General features: G+C 45.2%; 1 protein-coding gene across 1 annotated transcript; it reads left to right on the forward strand.

Annotated features, from left to right (window-relative positions):
* Positions 1-489: 489 nt before the first annotated feature.
* EMP1 (epithelial membrane protein 1) lies at positions 490-13,867 on the forward strand. Its single transcript, XM_015859884.3, has 5 exons — positions 490-565; positions 10,323-10,440; positions 11,056-11,158; positions 11,260-11,400; positions 12,162-13,867. Exons 2-5 carry the CDS (start codon positions 10,363-10,365, stop codon positions 12,338-12,340), a joined length of 501 nt encoding a protein of 166 aa, XP_015715370.1. The 5' UTR covers positions 490-565; positions 10,323-10,362; the 3' UTR covers positions 12,341-13,867.
* Positions 13,868-16,643: the final 2,776 nt, after the last annotated feature.

The raw sequence follows: 16,643 nt of genomic DNA on the forward strand, positions 1-16,643 counted from the left end.
GCACTGGGGTGAGGGCTGTAGTGACTCACCAGCCTCACTACGTCCCATGCCAACCGGCTGTTTGCTTCTGTGAGTGAACTGTATTGTTGTAGTCACGTTGCCACATTTGTAACTACACAATATTTTTTATGACAACCAGAAGTTCAGTTTTATAAACAGATGCTGTTGTGGGCCTCTATTACTCAGCTGGATCAGCGTCAGGCTTTTTTTTTTTCCAGGCTGCGGTCTCTGTACTGTGCTCTGAGTCAGACACAACCCTACAAACATTTCTTTGAATCGCTGGTTTCCTCCCATAGACTCTTGACACCTTGCCAACAAAGCAGGGCGTAGCTTACTCAATATTTTTTTTCCTTCTTTTTTTTTTTTTTTTTTCCTCCCTCTCTTTAAAGGCAGACTGATTCATAGTAACTTCTTTAAAACAGAGCTAAGGGACACCACCCTCCCATACCACCGGAGGAAACTTAAACCACCACCAGGTCACTCCCCTTCGCTACAGCTCCGCGCTCCGGCACAGCAGCGCAGCAGCCCCGCACGCTCCTGATCCTACAGGTGCCAGCACCACACGGTAAGAGTTCCTCTCCAACAGCTTTACCAACTTCTCTTGCTCGCTACAGCCCGATTCCCTTTCCCTGCAGCTCCAGCCTTCTTTTATCCTTCATTCTGCTGCTTCAACTTGGTGTACGAGCTCAGCATGGAACACACCTTAACCTTTCAGCATTTGCTTAGAAATCCAGCTGTGTAGCGGGGCAAAGAAAGGCGTTGGGTAGAATGCTGGCTCCGGCAATGTAATTCTCACCTCCAGGGCATGTGCAGCCGGGAATCATCATGGGGAGCCCCACCTGGTCTAGATGTGGCATGGAACTGCTGCACTCTTTTGGAACAGCACTGGCACTGTTTATGAGAGAACCCTGCTTGAAATTAGGACTGCACGTTCAGTACTACTGACACTTGCTGACATTTTTCTGCATGACTCCATTCTCTGTCCTCTCTGTCGGTAGTTTGCCAAGCCCTAGTTTAAAATAGTAGTCACTTTTCCAAGTGGAGCACAGGAAGTTCGGGGTGCAGTGGGGAGCTCTCTTTTTGCTACGGGAGTACCAGCTCCTGCAGCCAAGCCCCAGCTCAGCCAAAGCCATGTGGTGAGTAGGAATGCATGCTGTGCCTTCCTGGGCAGCACAGGAGCTCAGAGCGCTGAGGGGAAGTGTAGGATTGCAGGCTGGCAGCTTTTCCTGCTCACCTGCCTTTCTCCACACAACCTCTCCCTCTCTCCCCTCCCCTCCCCTCCCCTTCTTCATGACTTCTCTCACTTCATCTGTCTGCTGTGGTTTGTGCCCTGCGGTCAAACGCCTAAACTATTTTTGAGGTTTGAGAAAGGGAGCTCAGCACAGCCAGTTTGCTGGCACCAAGCTTCAGTTCCAATAGCAGGAACCCCACCCTCCTCTGCAGTTTCACGGGGCAGAAAGAGACTGAAGCAGTGTTTAGCCCAGTCCAGCTGCAAATCGCTGGGAGTGGGGTTGGTGCAGTGTGTAGTTACAATAGGAATGGCTATGAAAGTGGGCTGGGAGCTGGGTGGCAGCAGGGTGGATTTTGTAACTTGTTGAGGTTCCCTCTGTCCTGGATGCCTCCTGAGAGAGAAATAGCTGTGTTTCAGATGTTGGGGAGCTGATTGAGGCAGCGTTTCCTGAACAAATTTTGCCTAAAGGCTTTGAATTCCTCAAGGCACCTCTGAGAGCAGCCTTGCCCAGGCACTGCCCACTTGACACTGCTGGATAGAGTGGGACTCTTTCCTGAGCAAACACAGAGGAGGGAGCATGGTATGAAGAGTGTTAAAGCACAGAGCTCACTATCTATCTATCTATGATAACAGAGGTCTAAGCCAGCCAAAAAAAGGCCTCACACCATTGTAAAACTTGGGAACTATGTGCAGAGCGAATATGGGCTCAAGGGCATCTTGTTTTAACTCACAACTCTGGGTACCAGCATCCAAATGGCAGCACCTCATTCTTGCTAAGCAGTTCCTTGGTTCGAAGCAGTTCTTCATGGCAGGCCCTGCAGATGGCTTTCCTGGCCATGGCTGATACATGGAATGAAGTCCAAGCTCCCCTCATGCAGCAGTTGGGCATCCCTGCAGGGCACATGCCATCTCGAGGAGACCTCTGAGTGAGGTGGGGCTGAGCCACACCCAAGGACACACTAACAGGCATAGGATTTGGGATCCCACAGCGAGCACTGGGGACCAGTGTCCTAGAAAACCGGCCCTGCTGGCCTAGCAAGTGGTCTTTGAGTTTTGCCTTGTGTGAGCAATGCAAGTGCTTGCAGGAATTGCTGTGTGGTGCCCTGAGGTGGAGCGGAGGTTGTGTTTTGAAACAGCTCTGGGAGATGTGCTGATAGAAGCCAGCATGTTTTGGTGAAAGGCACACCTCAGGCTGTGCTTACAGTGACAGAGCAGGGGTTTCCTGCAAGCATGAATCCATCTCTCCGTTAGTCACCTCCCAGCTGAAAAGCTGGCACATGGCATTCAGCCTGTGCTCGTTGGAGAGGAAGAAATAGCACTTCTGGACTGATTGGTCACTCCTCTGCTCCTAGTTTTCTATGTGACAGCAGCACCACACAGCACAACCCAGAACAGCCTGCAGGGTGTGGCACTCCCATTTTTTTTCCCCGTCCCCTTGTTCTTATGCAAAGAAAATAATGAAAAAGGACTAAAAGATAAGATTTCTGCACCCTTCCTTCAAGGCAGGGAGAACCAGAAGTGCTTTTTACACCTCTGAAAGGGAGAGTGAGGAAGTGGGTTTCCTATCTCCCCAACTAAAGACGGATGCTTAACATGTTGTGAGTCTTTTCAGCTGAGGCAAAGCAGCATGCACAGGAAAGGAGCCTCTTCTCCATGGCCTTGCTAGACTGATAGCTAACTAATAGCATTACTATCAGCCCTGACTGAATGTGCCTAAGCACAAGCTTAAACCTTGCCAGAGCCATCCACACTCAGTCATCCCATAGCATGACGAAGAGTCCAGCAGCAATTCCCCATATAAATTGCCCAGAGGGGATGATAGACTGCCTATATTATTTCACCTCTTCCTGCTGTTACACTTCAGGGAGGACAGCAAAGCAGTGCATCTGAGGGCCACAATATGGAGCAGGATTTTTTCAGCCTCCCTTGGAAGTGTTTTAGAAAGTATGTCCTGAATTGAAGGAAATCCTGATCAAATTTACAGCTCTATGCATCCTCCTTGCTCTGAACTGTTTGCAGCAGTGCAAAGATTACATGGAATCTTACTCTCTGAGTAAGATCAAGCATAGTCCATACACTGACATGGTAGGGAGGGGCAAGTTAAGGAAACTCTGCTTTTGAACCCACGATCTCCAAAACGGTGACCAGTTCGCCAAGCTCTTAAGATTTAATCCCTTCCTCCCATAAGAATCAACTTATACCATAGGTTTTGGGAGACACCCATGGTGAGCTCCTAGGGACAAGTCCTAGGCTATGCAGAGAAGCACAATGAACACTGGCATGGCTGAGGGCAGGTAAGCAGTGACTAATGCCTAAGGCTTGGCTCTTACAATGTGGCAGACACATTTGGATTTGAGGAAATCCAGGGTGAAGGCCTTTGCTGCCCTTTTGCCCTTACGGGGCAGAGTCTGCTTAAGGGGGAGTTGAGAAAGCAACTGCCAGGACTGGGTCCAACATCCACATTCTTCTCATTCCTGAGTGACATCTCGCTTACGTGCCTTAACAAGCCTCTGGAAAAGACAGTGGGAGACATGGGAGCAAGAGGGGTGAGCTGCAAATGCTCAGAGCTGGGAGCAGGTTGGTCAGGGTCTGCTGGAGAACAGCTCCAGGAACATGGAGCCAGCTACTTGATAGCTGGTTCCAGCAAGAACAGCCCAGCCAATGTAGTGTGCCCCAACAACTGGAGTTCTCTCCTCTGGTGGAATCCATTTCCACATATAACATAAGCTCAAAAGACCCCTTTCTTAAATGGTTCTGGCCAGCCCATACTAATTGCAATTGGAAGTAGCTATCTCCAAGAGATACAGGAGATTTAACTTCATGACCACTTTCATCCTACTCCACAAAGAGCACGGACCAACACCAGGCTGCACAGCATCCCCTTGCTTTTGCCTTGTGCACAGGAGCCATTTCTTTACTCATCCTTTCTCTTCACCCCAGCTTGCACTGAAACAAAAAGGGGGGATCTTTATAACATCAATGTAAATCAGAGGTTTGCAGTTTTAATTCAAAGATGCAGCCAAAACACAGTCAGTGTAAGTTCCACACACCTTCCACCTTGATCTACAGACTATCATAAGAAAGATAAGCAGGCAGTCCCAACAGAAATGGTATGTGCACTTTTGCTTACACTACACTGTAACCTGAACTTTCCTGTCAGAGCTGTCAGATGGTTTCTCCCACGTGGGCACTGTCAAACTCACACAGATAAATACGTGCACTCGTAAGGAATCTGTGCATGAGCATGCACGCAAGACACGCACAGTTCAGATCTGCTTCTAGGGAAACCACAGTCACACACATCCCATTCATACAGGGAGCCATGCAGCAGACACACACCCCTACATGCACTGTATCATATCCCAGACCATCAGTCTTCCCACAAGTGTTTCTCACCTATCTTGGCATCTTCTTTGAACTCCTGCAAGTCCCAGCAGCTCCCAGCCTTTCTTGATATCTGATTAACCCACCCAAGGACCATCAAACACATTGTGGGTGAGTGTGCTCCCCAGCACACTTCACAGGGTGTGGTGGAACCCCTCTGTGTTGCTGTTAGCTTTGCAGTCCCTTTCCCACCCTCCTTTACTCTCTGTCCATCAGTCCCAGCCCTTCCATAGTGTGTCTAGCATACAAAGTTACATGTTTTCCTCCCACAGCAGCTACTGGCTGCCTGCCAGGCCCCAGGCAGTTGTCTCTTCCCCTTTCTACTACCAAGTGATCTTTGGAGTTTCTGTTGATGTTGTCACATGGCTGAGCACTCCAGGGTGCTTTCTTCAGGAGAAAATGCCAATTTCTCAGTGTCTGCCCTAGGAGCTCTGACATTTCCCCACTCTCAGATGAATCATGAGCATGAGAGCCATAAAACTCCAGTGTGTCATCTTTCCTGACTCCCCCTTGCCTCTGTCAGCAAGCAGAGGTTCGTTACCAAGGGTGAAATCTCAAGAACAAGGTATGGTCCCACAAGAAGTGATTCACGTACTTTACTGCTCCTTGGGGAAAAGAATTATCCCTGATCCCTTGAAGACCACACCACCAGGAAATGCTTCCCAAGAACCAGGCGAAATATTCCATTTACTCAAGTTTATTTTCAGCTGTGACCCCTCAGGCTGTTCTGTGCTTTCCTTTTGGTTGATATTCAGCTACTTCTATACCTTCACTGTACCCCATGTGGTCACCACAGACAGACACCGCCCATGCATACATGAAATCTTCTCATCGCCACAAACTAGAGGCTCCAAAGTTCTCTATGCACCCACGCACACCTCCTGCCTAACCTTTTTCCCACACATGCAAAATCTCTTTCCAGAGGCACCAGCCTACTCATCTACATCTCCATAAAAAGCATCTAACTTGTAAATTGAGTCAGGCTAGTCTGTCAAAACCAGGTTCTTAACAGCCATGCTGGTATACAGTGGTTTGTAAAAGCCTGAAGTCAGCAAGGATTACAGATTCAATTGGATCTGAAATGAGAAGTGGAGCAAAGGCTGAAAACTAAAAGGATCATTTCAGGTGCTTGCTTATAATTGTCATGAGCTTTCTAGTATCAGCAAAATGGGTCCAAAGTCACTGTGCCACCAGAATATCACAGAGAACGTCACATCTGCTGTCAGCTAAGTGGCCTTGGGCATGATGAGAATTCATGCTTGTATCACACGTGATGACAAAGCATGTGAACATAGCATCCAGAGCCATAGGAGGAAGCTGGGGCCTCAGTGCAGTCAAAGACAGATCCACAAATTCTGTAGGTTTTATTCTACCCTGAGATTCCCTCTACAGCATTAGGGCAGCATTGCTGTTGGTAGGTTGGCTTTGCTCTGTGAAGTGTACCAGGGACGGAATGGTAGTTTGTAACTGTTTCAATAGTATCATACACTTTGTTTTTGCCCTCCCATCTCCTTCAGTTTTGCTTTCGCTCTCCAAGTAGACTTGGCCCTCACTCCAACCGCCAGAGTTTCTATATCTACTCAGTACCATCACAGTCAGTGGCTAGGTTCATGTTTTTTCTCTAAATACAGGAAAATATGTCCTACTGCCATCATTAGAGATAATGTACTAGGTGATCTGGCTTACTTCTATACTTCTTACAAGCCAGAGGTCACCACCACAGTGCTTACAGAAGGTGCAGTTTAGATATTAATGCTCTCTGGACAGTGTATGCTCTTAGCCCTCAGCCAGCAGATCTCACAGTACCTCATCAACCCATCCTGGGAGAGAGAGGTACAGACCCATGAAAGAACCTCTCAGGCAGGAGAATGGGAGCATAAGAAAGATGTACTCCATCCCTCAGGAACCATTCAGATCTGAAATATTTCAGACTTACCTGAGAGTGCTCTGATTTTTTCAACCAAACAACCCAACCATTCCTGTGGAGACATTCTGTACACTTCTCCTCTACTCCTTTTCTCTGCACTGTACTCTCTGCCAGAACCACTACCTAATCTGCCTTGTCCTCTTGAGTAACCCACTCTTCATATTTGAGGAGCTACACTATGGGCCTTTGTTATATCTCCAAGTGGCACTTGGCATTCCACTCTGATGCTATGCTAAGCAGTAAACTGAGGGCAAGGGCTCTCTTTTCTGGACTGATCTCCAGACAAAAGAATCCAAAACAGAATTAGGCAGAGGGACTTTATGGGTGGCTATATTTTGCCTGCATGAGAAATTGCTTAGCTTTTCAAGGAGTGTTTGACTGCTTAAACTTGATTTGGATGCTGCAGATCTATGTGTTGTCCTCTTGTATGTGTGTGCAAGTAGTGTCTATGTAGATAAAGTCTGTAATAACTATCCTTAGAGTTGTGAGATTTTACTGTTTGTTTGTTTTGTGTGTGCTGAAGGCTGATACAGTGATTGTTATTCACAGTTACTGGTGGTGTAACTGGTTATTTCTCCTCATCCATCAGCACAATTTGCTGTCATCAGTGCAAGATCATCTCTCTTAACTCACCCATGCTGTTCAGCAGGTGCATGCTTCTTCCCAAACAACATGTCCCACCTCAGTAGTCATTTTACTCTCATGCCTCAGCTCTATTTTTCTTGGGTTAGTTGGGATCTTACTTTGAGAAGGTGCACCAGAAGGCTCACTGTGGAACTCATAATCTGACTGATTGGTTCTTGAGAAGCAGTGCTAAAACTAAAACTAAAACAGTGTCCTGAACACTTGGAGGGTTAAATAACTGTGGTTTTGAGAGCCTTGGGGTGAGTCAGTGGAAAAAATTGGCAGCTCTAGGAAGGATAAGACTGACTCATAATCAAAGAAGAGCCTAAGGAACTCCAAATCCAGATGCAGTTTAGGAAGGGGAATGTTAGAAAAGGCATTTGCATGCAATTGTGTTTTATTGCTCCAGCAATGTGACCCCACCCTGAAGTGAAGAGAGATGTCTCACACTTAACAAATGGAAAGAGTATCCTGTCAGTCCCCAGTGCTCTGCCAACTTCTCCGTCTAATGGGATGAAAAGTCCATGCTGTACAGTCAGAGGCAGAGATGACTCTATTTCAATGCCATTCAACCACCGGTCCTTTGGGATTGTTCTCTGGTGTTTTATTTAAAAGGAAGAGAAAGATGAAAGAAGGGGAAAGTGAATGAATAGGGAGGGAGGCTTGGGCTTTAACTCACAAAGATTCAAAATTAAGCTGTGAACATATAACCCCAGGGTGGTTGCATTTGATAGCATGTGTATTCAGGGAAAGGTGCTGATGATCGCAGGAAGGAGGTACATTGAAATCATCTCAGCAAACGGTGCTCTCAAGCAGTGTGAGAACTGGGAAGAAAGAAAAACCAAAGGGAATAAAGGATTTGGTTTTCTCTTAGAGTATTGGCCACAGTTCTGTGTGCGGATTTTTCTTTACATTGTGAAGTCATATTTTCTATTATTTTCATCATACAGAAAATGCATTCTAAAGCCTTATTCTAGTCCTTTAGAGGATCATAAAAGTAGGTCTCTAGTCTTTCAAGTACGGGTCTTTTTTGAAGGTCCTCAAAAATAATCAGCCAAAAAATAAAAAAAATAAAAAAAATAAAAAAATGCTGAAGTCATTTTTAAAGAAACTTGGAAAAGTACATCTATCTAGGAAAGAAAGTTTAGCCACTGTTCCACAAAGGCACAGCGGGCAGTTCTGCCACAGTTCAGTGTATATATATCAGTGCATCATGGTGGGAACAGTGTTCATTACACTCTGTATAAGAACCAGGGTGCTGAGAAGCAAGGATGACCGTGAAAGGGATGGAAGCATTTGATTCAGGTGCTCTATTCAAGGTTCCTGCTGTAGATAGATATATAACTTAGTCATGGCAAGAGCAATAGTTTCTCAGCTCAAGTGGAGCTATCAAGATCAGTTCCTATCCAGCACTTTGAAATTCACATTTCTTTTGCAGTCAATGAAAAGAAGGGGTTTAACACTCAGGTCAGGTGTGTTTATGAGGTAGCCTGCACATAGCAGTGAGAAATTGGCTTCTAGCAATGCTGAACATACACAGATGTCCCTTATTAGAGTCAGAGAGGATCTCCTATGGTTGTACTTCCTCCCAGATCATCAAGTGAGGCACTGCAATGAAAGAGGTCACCATCAGTATCCAGGCCATCCAGGTAAATCAAGTTCTAGAGCAAGGGGAATATTGCTAGGACTCTCCAAAGCAGTCAAGTAAGCCATACTCACATTCACCAAGCCAGGGCTCCCTAAGTTCTCCCACATGAGAGAAACCTCACTATTAGTGAAGATTTGCTAAGGAGATATAGGACTGTAGGACCAGTCACTGAACCTCATTTGTCCTTCCAAGGAATGATCTTGTTTGAGTAGGTGGAGTGCCTAACAAAGGCACCTCAGGGAGTTCTTGAACTCAGGGCAAATACTGGCTTTGGACAAAGCACCACTGGTGGGTAAGAAGTCTGCCCACCCATTGTGGTTTGGGGAAACTATTATCCAAAACAGCACAAGGAGCAGCTGCAGTATTTTACAGGAATACACTCCCACATACTGTCACAATGAAAGCAAAAACCAGGATTGGAAAAGGTGGAGTCAGTGAGTAAATTAAAAAAGAAAAAGAAAACATTTAGAGGACTTTACAAAGCTTTTTGTCATAGTTTGAGTGAAAGACATCATGAAAAAATAATTTTATTGTTCCATGACAGTTACCACACCCTGTACAAATGGTGACAGCATCATACCTTATTACCTGAGTCACCTGCACCCAAATAACTTGACAGCCAACATTAATCAAATGCCTGACACTATTCTTCAATAGCACTTTAGTATCATCATTACCAAGAGATAGAGCAACATAGCCGTGTTAAACTTTCTAGGAAGCAATCTTCCAGTGTTCATAGGGTGGGCCCAGCAAATTTCCCTGTCTGATTCCTGTGGCTGTGCTGCCTGATTACTAATACTTCCCTGGGAGGACAGGAAATATGCTCACTCAATCTGTGTGAATTACCTGCGCTTGCTCCCACAGCTAACGTTTGTTCCCTGAATTTCACATTTTCAGGGAAGAAGGCAACAGCCTTGAGTTGCTGTGTCATACGTGCTATCTAAAGTAGATACCCCTCCTAGAACTCTTGTCTTTCCAATGACAGGAAAACTAACCAGAGGAGGCTGTACTGCAAAAGGGAAAAGGACAACAGGAAGAGAAAATCTTTCCTGACCTCTGTGGGCAAAAACTTCACCTCCTGGAGCGTAGGCCTGGAGTATGTCATTTTTACATTACAGAACCACACACCAATTTAAGCAACCTATGTATAAACCCAGGCTATTTTTACAATGCTCCAAAGCTATCTACCCCCGCTCTACATCTCTTCCTAGTCTGGTTCCTTTATCTCCAGGCTTTCTTTATCTGCTGGAGGAACTCCCATGCAGATTCTGAAAAAGTTTTTAACTACAGTTTTTGGTTTGTTTGTTTCTTATGCTTACACACTTAAAGAGTGAACTTAAAATCAGCCTGTTTTGTCACATGTAAATAAAGCTTGTGTCCCTGTTCATCATCAGGGAGTTAGACTAGATGAGTTTTAAGGGTCTCTTCCAACTGCAACAATACTATGATTCTATTCCTTGATTCAGCCCTTCCCTTCACCTTCTCCTTCCGCTCTTGTTCCCCTTCAGATTTCTCTTTGCTGCTGACACCACACAGGAAGGATCCAAGATGTTGGTACTACTGGCTGGTATCTTTGTGGTTCACATTGCCACCGTCATCATGCTCTTCGTCTCCACCATTGCCAACGTAAGTAGGGGCCACCCTGAATGAGCCACGGAGTGTGGTTGCCACCTGCTGCACTAGTAACCCATCACAGGGCTGGCAGCGTGTTTGAGTCTGGAAATGGAAAGCCTGCGGCCCAAATACACGTCGACAGCGGGAGCAGTGGCCTTGCAAGTGCCGCCAAAGACATAAGGGAGGAGCCGGGCACCCCGAATCTGGCCCCGCAGCAGCGGAGAGGAGGGCCGGGGCTGGGCAAGGCCGTGCCCGGGGCGATGGTGACCCCTGGCGGCTCCGCTGCCCGAGCCTGGGCCCGGCTGCACTCTCCGCCCCGGGCTGTTTCAGCTCTCCCGCAGTCTCAGGCTAGGCAAGGCAGCTGTCGCTGCTTCCCTTTACAGTTCAATTGTGGTTAAGGTGGTGCAGTCACCATCCCTGGAGGTATTCAAGAAGCGTGTGAATGTGGCACTGAGGGACATGGTCAGTGGGCATGGTGGGGATGGGCTGATGATTTGACTCCATGATCCTAGTGGTCTTTTCCAACCTTAATCATTCTATGACTCTAATCTCACAACAGGGCAAAGGGTCCCAGTTGGAGGCACAGGGCTCTCCCCCTCATAACACAGTTGTGTCATTGTATTTCAGGTTTGGATGGTGGGGACTAATCCCTATGAAAATGCCTCATGGGGACTCTGGATGTGGTGCAACAACACCTGTGTGCAACTGACACCCAGTGAAGGCAATGAGCGTAAGTAATACCTTCAGTTTTGTTGCAGCGATGCCTTGCCATGCTTTGGTATGCAGTGTCAAGGCTGAGCCCTGACCTTCTCAAACCTTCTCTGTTGCCAGCTTCCCTCAAAGCAGCGCAAGCCTTCATGATCCTCTCAATCATTTTCTCCGTCATCGCTCTTGTTACATTCATTGTCCAGCTGTTCACCTTGGAGAAAGGCAACCGTTTCTACATCACTGGAGCCATCACACTGGTTTGCTGTAAGTACACATGCCAGGCAATGGCTCTGCATGCTTCCCAGTGCCTCCATGAACACAACTAGCCATGTATCTGCCAGTCATGGCCATCAGGGAAGTTGTCAGCCAGCTAAAAGCTTCTAGGGGCCAACTTCTTTTATTAAAAAAGAAAAATAAATAAATAAATAAATAAATAAATAAATAAATAAATAAATAAATAAAAATAATAATAATAATAATGCATGGAGGGCCACAGAAGGGGAGTTGGAACTGGATGACCTTCAAGATCCCTTCCAACTCAAGTCATTCTGAGATTCTGTGATTCATAGAGGAAGTGGAAAGTGATCTCTCTACATAATTTTAATTTAATTTAAATAATGAAAATACGTCCTGATTTTCATTAGAAAATTCCAGTGAGTTCTGCAAATTCTCTTTGTAAAACAACAAAAAGGATTCAAGTATTTCAGAGGGCAAGGAAATAAACAGACAGCCACTGCTCACAGGATTCAACACATAACACTGAACTGTCTGCAGATCTTATTACTGATTTCCTCCTAACAAAAGTTTATTCCCCCATGGCATCCACTAAACAAGCCCCAAGTGCCTTATGTCATTGTGTCTGCAAGAGGAATTCTTTTGCAATAAGTTTAATGTGTTGCAGCCCCTCTCTCAGATGACATAAGACATGCATTACAGTCTCAACCCAGAATATTACCTCAGATGTCCTAAAGCAATGCTGGTTTCTATGCATTTTCCAATTCTCTCTATTCCCTTCCTTCCTACAGGGTTGTGCATTCTGATTGGAGTCTCCATTTACACAGCTCGTTTCACGGACTTGGGGTCTGTGATCCAGGGAGCAGCATCGATAGATTCTCACCATGGCTACAGCTTCATATTGGCCTGGATCTGCTTTTGCTTCAGTTTCATCATTGGCATTCTGTACCTTGTTCTTAGGAAAAAATAAGGTCTATGGGAGTCCTGGGGAGAGGGCTGGCTGCTGGGAATGGGGAACAATTGCGCTGCCAAGAGAACTTTTGGATCAACAGGGAAAAAAAAAACAGGAACAGCCACCATCATCACCAATGCCACCACCATAGCAAAACAACAAAACTAGAATCTCCAGAAACTCATTCACCAAAGAGAAGGAGGAACAGCATAGACTGATCTCTCACTCCTGGGGCTGCTGCACCAGAAATCTGCAAGCGACCCAGACAGCTGTTCTCCTTTTCTATCATAACTTTGCAAACATTCAAACCCAGCAGTGATGACTGAAGAGCACCAAAACAATGAGGGCTACATCTTCTTCCCTGTCTAGAGCCTTTCTCACTTGCCTTTCAGTGTGCCTTATGGGTTGGGCATTGAGGCTTACAACTCCCTTTTTGTCTGTTGAAACAAATGGGATGGGACTTTTGTTACATTTATATATATATATATAAATATATATATATATATGTATGTATGCACATATATGAAAGACATTACACTGAGAAACAACCCAATAGAGATCAGATTAAATTAGTATTAAAAATAATACGGGAACAAGGCAGCTATTTTTTCTTTTTATTTTTTCCTGCTGTTCTGTTTCCTATTTGACATTCCCATGGCTGAATCAAATACTGGTATGAAGGGCAAATATACAAGCATGGATGATGGAGAGAGAGAGAAAGAGAGAGGGCAGGGGAAGTATGCAGGGGTTCCTAAATATAGAGAGTGCAGTTGCTCAATGATGCACGTGCAGGGAGGGAACCCTTTGGGTGTGTGTCTACACTAAAATCTTTTGTTCAGCTCTAGTACATAGCAACAGCATTGCAACAACTGTAGGCATTTATTTTTTCATGTGATCACTCAGGACATGGTATTAATTGGGAGCCCCGCCTTGTGACACAGCTCATCTCAATAGCAGATGCTACATGTTAGTAGAGGAAGTGTATTCCATTATGAGAGACTTGGAGAAATGAGAGAGGACTTGTGAGTTCTGCTCCTTGCTGCACAACATTAGGCCAGTCACTTAATCTGGTGCTTTTCCATCCTCCTATACCTACCTCCCAGGATTGCTGAGAGATTTGGAGAACACTCCCTGATTCAAGGTCCCCATGTGAAAGGCTGGCATAGGATAGTCAGGCACTGTTAGTGCTGCAACCAATGCATTTCTGTCACTTTGAAGAATCTCAGTCACAAGTGGAATTCATAAGCGACAAGAGGTCAAATCTTCCTGTGGCTCCATCCATAATGAAAAGGCAGAGAGTATTAAGAAACATTCAAGTGCAAATTGTGCTCACATGCAATTATCTCTCTCTCTCTCTCTCCCTCTCTCTTTCTGTTACATTTTCTTCTTATGTATACTTTACCAATTTGGTGGATTTATTCTAGTACTGTATGTTGGTGTTTCATTAACAAAGGTTATTTCATATATAGTCATTGTAAATATTTTGAAATGCATATTTTTAACTTTAAGGGTATAAAAATAAAATCTGATTCCCTTTATTATAAAGCATTTTGCTTTGGTATTTTTTTTTCCATTAGCATTCCAGATACTTGTTAACAGAAGTATTTGCTGTATTCTCTGAATTAAAACTCATTCCTTTAGACAATGAAGAACCACCACGTTTTCTTGCCTGTCAGCCTCCAAGATTTCCCATTTTGTTGGAAAGGGGAAGAAGAACTTTCCAAGCTCTTTTCAGGCTCTCTGCAAGCCCAGATAATAAGGGCAATGGTAGCACTCAGCCCCCAGAGCCAGTCTTTACATCCAAGAGAGCTGAAAATGTACTTTCTTGATCACAGAATCATTAAATTGTTTGAGTTGGAAGAGACCTTTAAGGATCATCTAGACCAACTCCCCTGCAGTGAACAGGGACATCTACACTAGATCAGGCTGCTCAGAGCCTGGTCTGGCCTGAACCTGAATGCCTTCAAGGATGGGGCACTCACCATGATCTGTCAGAACCTCATGTCTGTTAACACTACTGCCCACAATACTATATTACTTATTTTATCACAGACCAATCCACATATCCTGCTGTTTCTAGTATGGCACACCTGATAATACACCTGATAATATGACACTTTACGGGATTACAAGGCAATCCCAACTTTATTGGGATGCCCAAGACAGGCAGCAGACAACTGTCTCAGTATTTTGTATGACAGTCCACTTCTGCCTCACCACCATTGTCACTGGCAGCTCAGCAATGATATGAAGGCTACTTGACACTCTGGGCAGCTTGTTTTGCCACGCATGGGCTTTTAAAGGATCAGGGTCCTGATCTACAGTCAGTAGAAATCACCAGGTTCTCTGTCATCTGGCAAACCTTATAGACCTGGTCCCAGAAATATAATCATCACAAATGAGACAGCCTTTTCTTCATATCTAGTAGGTCTCATCACCAGCTTCTGAGTCCCGTTACAATAGGGGATAGCAGGTCAGGGAATGACATTTTTCATTGGTAGGAAAGAACACACTGAACAGAAAAGCAGAAGCTCCACAAAAATAAATCAAATACTAAACAGAAATAAGTTGAAAAGGATGTGATTAAACAGCACTATCCATTGTGTCCGATGATCAGTCTTCACTTGGAAAGCATCTTCAACACAACCTGGAGGTACTCTGACCCAGCACCACACAGAATGTGAGACACAAAGTCATGGTACTCCAGGAAAAGCCATTATAGAGATTTCAGGAACCAAGCCTCACAGGGGCCTGGACCAAAACAGAGTCAGGGACAAATCACAAAAGAGCCCTTGAACAAGGAAGAGAGGTCTAAGATAGAGGAGAGGCAGAGAAACAAAATGCCTGAAGTTCAACAGCAGAGCAAATGAAGATTCTCCCTCCTTGGTCATTCTTCTGCAGGTCACAAAGCAACACAATACAAGGAGGAAGAGATTTTCTATAAACATTAATTCATGGCATTTGACTAGACTAAATCGATCAGATCAAATAATGGTCTGATTAAAATCACACCAGGAGTTGGCAGAATCCATACACTGAAGAAGTCTCTGCTAGACCCAACTTTCCTGAAACCCCTTCAGGAATGAGGGTAAACTGAAGTTCTTCAAACAGGAGAAGCTTGGTTTAATAAGGCATTAATAAGGCATCAACCATTTTATTAGACATACTCAAGGGGTACAGGTGAAAACCATTCCCATTCTCACCACAATGTAAGCAGAGAAGGGAGCTGCAGGAAGAGCTGAAAATTAGTGACAGCCAAGGGGGCAAAAACAACAGATACTCTCACTCTGACCAGAGCATCAAGCTATGAAGGCTGGGGAGAAGATGTCTTCACATTAGCAGGTTTGAAATAATCTGTATGTGTTCAGAGGTGTGTTGTAAGAGCTGTGGGAGGGAGTTTGAGGGAGATTCCTGCTCTGTGAAAGGAGGAAGCCAAAATTCGCCAAGCAAAATAGCTGACTTCTAGGCTGATCAAGGGGCGCTGACAGCAATGGAAACACAGATGCAACAGCACCATTACTGAATGCAGCTGCCTGCTAGCACAGCCAAAACAGGAGAATGGCTTGACTCCCTTGTAGCAAAGACAACATAATAAAAACTAAAACCAACAAGAGAAAAAAACAAGCCTGCAGGGAATGGGAAGACAATGGGAGGCATAAAAACTGATGCTGGGAGTGGTGGCAAAAGATTAGAGGTCACTTCCAGCAATGCAGTAACTCTCTACTGCTGACATCCAGGGTGCAGTTAGACCAAGAATCATTTAACAGAGAAAAGTTAGAAGAAATCAAAATGAAATACTATTCCATTCAAAACATATCCAGCCCAGGAGGCAGCCCAGAAATGTATGCTGTAGTTGTGCTAGTTGTGTTAGTTGGCTGCCTAATCTTAGGATTATTTACATTTGCAGCTCTGCCTTCTCAGATAATAACAGCCAGGTACCAGTTGATTGCCGGAGGAACTGGGGAGGAATTTGAATCCCAAACCCTCTGTTTCTGCATTGCACAGTTGGCGAGGTGCATCACTGTAGGCAGCTCAGCTCCCAGATCTTGTCAGAGCCTCAGTTCTGGATTAGATACGCCAGTGATCTGATGCATGATGACAAATCTCATGTTGCACAATTCACTCAAAGTATGTGGGTATCTGGGATAAATATACACCTTGTCATCTGTTACACTGCCTAGGAAACTTGATTGCTTTTCTGCTCAGCCTAGTGCAGAAGGCTGTAGCTGGCAGCCTTCCCCCTTTGCACCCCCTTAGCCAAGTAATGGAAAGGTGTTGCAGCAGGCATGACCTCTGAGACTTGACAGGCAGGGGCAAGCAT

This window comes from Coturnix japonica, chromosome 1, assembly GCF_054131305.1.
Source record: "Coturnix japonica strain WE chromosome 1, WE-NBRP24, whole genome shotgun sequence".
Taxonomy (NCBI): Eukaryota; Metazoa; Chordata; class Aves; order Galliformes; family Phasianidae; genus Coturnix; species Coturnix japonica.